General features: G+C 37.6%; 1 protein-coding gene across 1 annotated transcript; it reads right to left on the bottom strand.

Annotated features, from left to right (window-relative positions):
• Positions 1-3,787: 3,787 nt before the first annotated feature.
• On the bottom strand, positions 3,788-5,117 carry LOC111786031 (auxin-responsive protein IAA14-like). Its single transcript, XM_023666384.1, has 5 exons — positions 4,735-5,117; positions 4,424-4,644; positions 4,191-4,326; positions 4,060-4,121; positions 3,788-3,978 (listed from the first exon to the last, which is right to left on the bottom strand). The coding sequence occupies exons 1-5, from the start codon at positions 5,100-5,102 to the stop codon at positions 3,941-3,943; spliced, it is 825 nt and encodes a 274-aa protein (XP_023522152.1). The 5' UTR covers positions 5,103-5,117; the 3' UTR covers positions 3,788-3,940.
• Between the last annotated feature and the right edge of the window lie 501 nt (positions 5,118-5,618).

A 5,618-nucleotide genomic window follows, 5' to 3' on the forward strand; every position in this document is an offset into this window, starting at 1 on the left:
AGGGCAGGGTAGGAGGATGTTAGGAATCACGAACCTCCATGGTATGATATTGTCTATTTTGAGCATAAGCTCTCACGACTTTGCTTTAGAGTTCCCCAAAATGTCTCACTTCCTCCCAACAATCCTCGACACAAAATGTCTCACTTCCTCCCAACAATCCTCGACACAGGACAGGTGGGGGAAGTTGATTAGTTGCTTATTATCAAATGGTCTACTATTACTTTAGGAAATAGAACTAACCTGACCCTCAAGTTGTGTGGTTTGAGGTGATCTGAGGCAAAGGCTTAGTTCAATCTCTGGTAAAGCTAATTACAAGTTAGGATGATGTTTGGTCATTCGCTGGAGTGGAATTATGAACAGAACCATTCTTCTTCTTGTTCGAAAGTTATTTGTGAGATTCCACGTCGGTTGGAGAGGGGAACGAAATATTTCTTATAAGGGTGTGGAAACCTCTCCCTAATAAACGCAAACCGTGAGGCTGTTGGCTATATGTAACGGACCAAAATAGACAGTATCTGCTAGCGGTGGGATTAGGCTATTACAAATGGTATTAGAGCTAGACACGAGGCAGTGTGCCAACGAGGACGTTGGGCCCTTAAGGGGGTGGATTTTGAAACCTCACATCGGTTGGAGAGGAGAATGAAGCATTTCTTAAAGGGTGTGGAAACCTCTCCCTAGTGGACGTGTTTTAAAACCGTGAGGCTGGCAATGATACGTAACAGACCAAAGCGGACAATATCTACTAGCGGTGGGCTTAATCTGAAGCAACTAAGGCAAACCATATTGGATTTAGTAATGCGTTGCTTCGTGTGTCAGTGTCAACTTCACCTCTAGCCTGATCATAGGATCCAAACATCCTATAAGTTTCCATGTTTAACAGAAGCTGAAGTTGCAGGAATTAGTCCACTTCCAACTCTTTCCATCATTGGCTTGTAACCATGTTCTTGAACATTACAATTGATATCTTCAATCTGGATTGGCTCTGCCTTGGCAACATTCACTTGTATATTACAGTCATTAACTTGTTACAGTTGCTTCTTTTCATTTCTTGGGCGTTGTTCCGGTTATTTTGAACCAAGATGAGTTTTCTGTGAGCAATCACAGTGGAAAGACATTGTTGTGGGACGAGGTTGTCTTGTGCTGTCGATTTCGACAGCATTTTCGTTACAGGATGAGAAGCTGAAGCTGTACTTGTTAGATAAAAGCTATGGTTTTTTTCTCTATTCGGTTATTCACACAGTTTCCTTAAATTTTGTTAGTTATTTTTGGCTTTGGATATCTGAATTAAGCTCCCGTTTAATGGGAGAGGGAATGAAATAACAACCAACCATCTGGTCTTCAGCGTAAATATTTCTCTCTCCCTTTCTTTTCCGTTATTTTCTTCTTCAAAGAAGTTTTCCTTCGGCCGTTTTGTACTCCGTCGACGTTTTCCTCTCGATTGTCAGAAGTCAACAGTACTCTCGTGTCGATGATTGCTAAAGAGAGCAATCTGTCTGTGTGTATTTCAGGAGCCTTTTCCTTCCTTCCTTTTGCAAGGGAATAATATCTTTTCCCATAGATCATCCATTGTCTGCTCTGCTTTGCAGATTATCAAACAGTAAAAACTTCGAAATAATTGGAAGAAAATATCCTATCAGGTGCTACTGTTGAAGCTATTATTAAAAAAAAAAACAATATTAATGTGAAATCCCACCTCGGTTAGAGACGGGATCGAAACATTTTTATGTGGAAACTTCTTCCGAATAGACGTGTTTTTAAAACCTTGGAGGAAAGTTCGGAAAGAAAGGCCCAAAGAGAATAATATTTGCTAGCGGTGGGCTTGAGCCGTTATAAATGGTTTCAGGGTTAGATACCAAACGATGTGTCAACGAAGTGGCTGAGCCTCAAAGGGGTGGACACCAGGCGATGTGTCATCCGGAAGGCTGATCTCTGGAAGGGGTGGAGGGTCCCACATCAATTGGAGAGGGAAACGAGTGCAAGTGAGAATGCTGGGCCTCGAAGGGGAGAGAACTCTGAGATCCCACATCGGTTGGAAAGAAAAACGAAACATTTTTTATAAAAGTCCGAAGGAGAGTAGATTTTGAGATCCCATATCGATATAAGAGTCCGAAGGAGAGTAGATTTTGAGATCCCATATCGATTGGAGAGGGACGAAACATTCTTTATAAAGGTGTGGAAACCTCTCTCTCTAGCAGAAGCCCTTTTAAAACCTAAGGGAAAATCTGAAAGGAAAATCTCAAATCAATTGGAGAGATAAACGAAACATTCTTTACATCTATAAACCTCTTGAAATAATTATTGCAGGACATGATTGGATTTATTTGGCAGAAGAGGAGGTAGAAAGGGAGAGTAAGATATGTAAGAATTATTAATCCTTTATAATATAAAACGTTACACATCATATTTATTTTTTTTAACATAAGCTATGTATCTAGTAGAGTGATACCTACATTTCATATTCTTTCTGCATCACATTAAAATTATTAAAATATTTCCTACATTGTCTAAATTATATAAATATGATTTAATAATTAATTAATTATTTATTTATTATTTACATATGGAGGGCGTCAGATCCAAGAAAAATCAGAGAAATGGAAGGGAAGCATTACAGCATGGACTTGTTCTTCTTCTTATTATTATTAAATATAATATTGTAATTATTATTATTATTATCATCATAACATATTGGCAAACAATACCAGAACCGTCCATCCCTATTAATTTCGTAAATATGGGTTAACATTCAAAGTTTTTAAATCATGTCATACATCTCATCCCTCCATTTCAATTATTACTTTTCAAATACTTAAATCATTTTTACAAACATTCAATCTAATCTAATCTAGCTTATGGTAATATGGTAAAAAACGTGACATCAAGTATGTGACATTCGTTCTAATATGGTAAAAAACGTGAGTGAGGAAATGCGTTGAAAACAATTTGAAAGAACACAATGTTATAAGCTAAAAGCAAATAAACAACCACTACAATTTTGATAGCATATACTTATGTAAGAAGAATCGAAACCAATCACATTTTGGAACATTTTATGATGCGAATCTAACCACTAATTAATTACATGTACACGAATCATCAATTACAAGAAGCAAGACAAAAAAGATCAAATCAAGAAAAGAATGAAGTGACAATAAATGACCCCTAGTTTTGTAAAATCCAGCACTGTTGGCGCTGATCATTCTAGCTCTAGCGAGTATAGACATGACAAGAATAGTACCTAACTACCTATGAAAGCATGACCGAAGACCTAACTACCCATGAAAGCATGACCGGGACTGTTGTTGTTTTGGAATTAATTAAACATATAGTTTTTTTTTTTCTTTCATTTTATTTAATCTCCATCCAAGTAATTTTTATGTTGTACCGTATTAACTAAGCCCACATAATTCCTTATCAATTAAGATATTAATTAGTAATGAATTTTCAAATAATATTTAGTGTAGTGAATTTACCCTTCTACCCCTGTCGATAATAAAACACATTAATATATTAAACATCTTTATAAGCATCCACATGGTCATGTCCCCCAAAGAAAGAAAATAATAATAATAATAATAATAATAATAATTCCCTAATGGCTTCCACACCCAAAATCATTACAAAATGCAATAATTAATACAATAAATTAAAATAAAAAAGTAAATTAAGAAAAGAGAAAGACATAAATAAAAGCAAAACCCATTATAATTGTTTTTTTTTTTTTAATTAAACAAACAAACAAACAGCCAGACAGACAGACAGGATAGGAGAGAGATAGAGAGAGATATAGAGAGAGAGAGAGTTTATTTTGTTGTTTCCTATTACAAATTAATTAATTAATCTCCCAAATCTCTTTTAATATCTATTTACTAATCACAACATTCAAAATTTAAATTTTAATTAAACAAAAAAAAGCACAAATATTGCAATCAACTCCTCTTCAGCTTCTGCTTTTGCATTTTTCCATCGCTCTTGGGGCTGCAAAAAGTAATTCCCACTTACTTTAGGGGCTTAAATGCAAACTTTCTTTCTTATGTACTATAAAGCTTTTATACATACCGAGCCCGATAGCTTCCGATCCCTTCATTATCCTTAAGCGCTTGCATGAATCAACGAACATCCTAAAAGTATAAAACATAATTAGATTAACGGACGTAAAAGTTGATTGGCCGCAGAGATAAGCAACTTACTCCCATGGGACATCTCCCACCAGCATCCAATCACCATCCTTATCTTCATAGGTTGGCACGTATTCAGAGCTGTTTAGAAGATCCATCAACTTGCTTTCGTTCATGAAATCTATCATTCCTTGGGCCCCGTACTCACCTTTACATTAAAACTCGTCAAATTTAATTAATTAATTCGCTCGAGATCTAACCCAATTTATTCTACAAATTTGTATTTAAAACAATTGTTAACTAACCCGCCATGGTGAAGGAGCTGAACATCTTGGCCAAAGCATTCGAGAGCTCTTGGTAGCTTTTGTACGTCTTTAGGTCCACCTTTCGTAGATACGGTGCGCCATCCATACAAACTTTGACGAACATAGCCGAGCCACTACCCTTTTCTTCGCCATCGGGACTCTTTTGAGACATCGCGTTCTTTCGGTAGGAACGGACTGGTGGCCACCCCACGACTTGTGCCCTAAATAATTAAAAAAAATATCATAACCCATCAACTTAAACAAGGTTTCGAGTAAAGGAACGGGACGGGACGGGAAGGGAAGCTAATTACTTGGCAGGTGGCTTTGCAGGATCCTTGGAGCTAAGATCCTCTGAATCAGTACTCTTCATGTTCTGTGTGGTACTCAGATCGACGGTAACCACAGGCTTAGATTGGATATTGAGTTTCAGATCAACCGTCTCAGAGAATCCTCTTTTTCCATTACCTTTTGGAGTCTCCGGCTCTCCACCTCCGCCGCCGCCTCCGCCGCCGGGAAGCCCGAGACAGAGATCAGTTTCAAGCATGTTGACCATTTTCCGGCAAACCTCAATGAAAAATTCCTGAGAGCGCTGTGTGTTGTGATATAATTTTTTGCAATTTTGAGTGGGAGAGAAATAATATATGGAGCAGAATAATATTAAGGTGCGTTGCATGTGCATGTCTTATCAAGGTCCTCTCTAATGGGATTTCGCCACGTGGAGAAACATAGGACGTTGATTTTGGAGTGATTGTGGTTGGATTTGAAGGGAGGGAGGCAGCTGTAACATGGTTTCAATTAGTCAACCATTAATCACATACAGACACTCCACCAAACCTCTTACTCTACACCCTCACCCCTCTTTTCATATTACCTTAATCATATATTATCGCCCATATTATAGAAACGCGTTTGTTGCCCTCGACACGAGCTCGAAACTAAGACATAAAACATTAGACGAAGAAGATTGATTAAATAAGAACAGTGGAGCGTTGTTTTGTTGGTGTTAGGGTCGAGAGGATATGGTGGTGAGTTAGAGACAGGTCACATCGAGAAAGAGAGAGAAAAGGAAACATTTGCAAAGCCGGTAGGTAACATTGCTCTCTCAACGTCGCTCTCCCAAATTTAAACTCAAACCCATAGCTGCTCATTCGTATCTATCACCATGTTTCTTTCATTCTCTCTCTAATAAATTTGA

This window comes from Cucurbita pepo, unplaced genomic scaffold (genome assembly GCF_002806865.2).
Source record: "Cucurbita pepo subsp. pepo cultivar mu-cu-16 unplaced genomic scaffold, ASM280686v2 Cp4.1_scaffold000943, whole genome shotgun sequence".
Taxonomy (NCBI): Eukaryota; Viridiplantae; Streptophyta; class Magnoliopsida; order Cucurbitales; family Cucurbitaceae; genus Cucurbita; species Cucurbita pepo.

Bases quoted from the DNA above. Each gene is read 5' to 3' on its own strand.
- LOC111786031 (XM_023666384.1), bottom strand. From the start codon at position 5,102: ATGCACATGCAACGCACCTTAATATTATTCTGCTCCATATATTATTTC. The intron at 4,645-4,734 runs GTAATTAGCTTC...TTAATTATTTAG, and splicing joins CCTGCAAAGCCACCTGCCAA to GGCACAAGTCGTGGGGTGGC. The intron at 3,979-4,059 runs GTATGTATAAAA...TACTTTTTGCAG, and splicing joins ATCGGAAGCTATCGGGCTCG to CCCCAAGAGCGATGGAAAAA.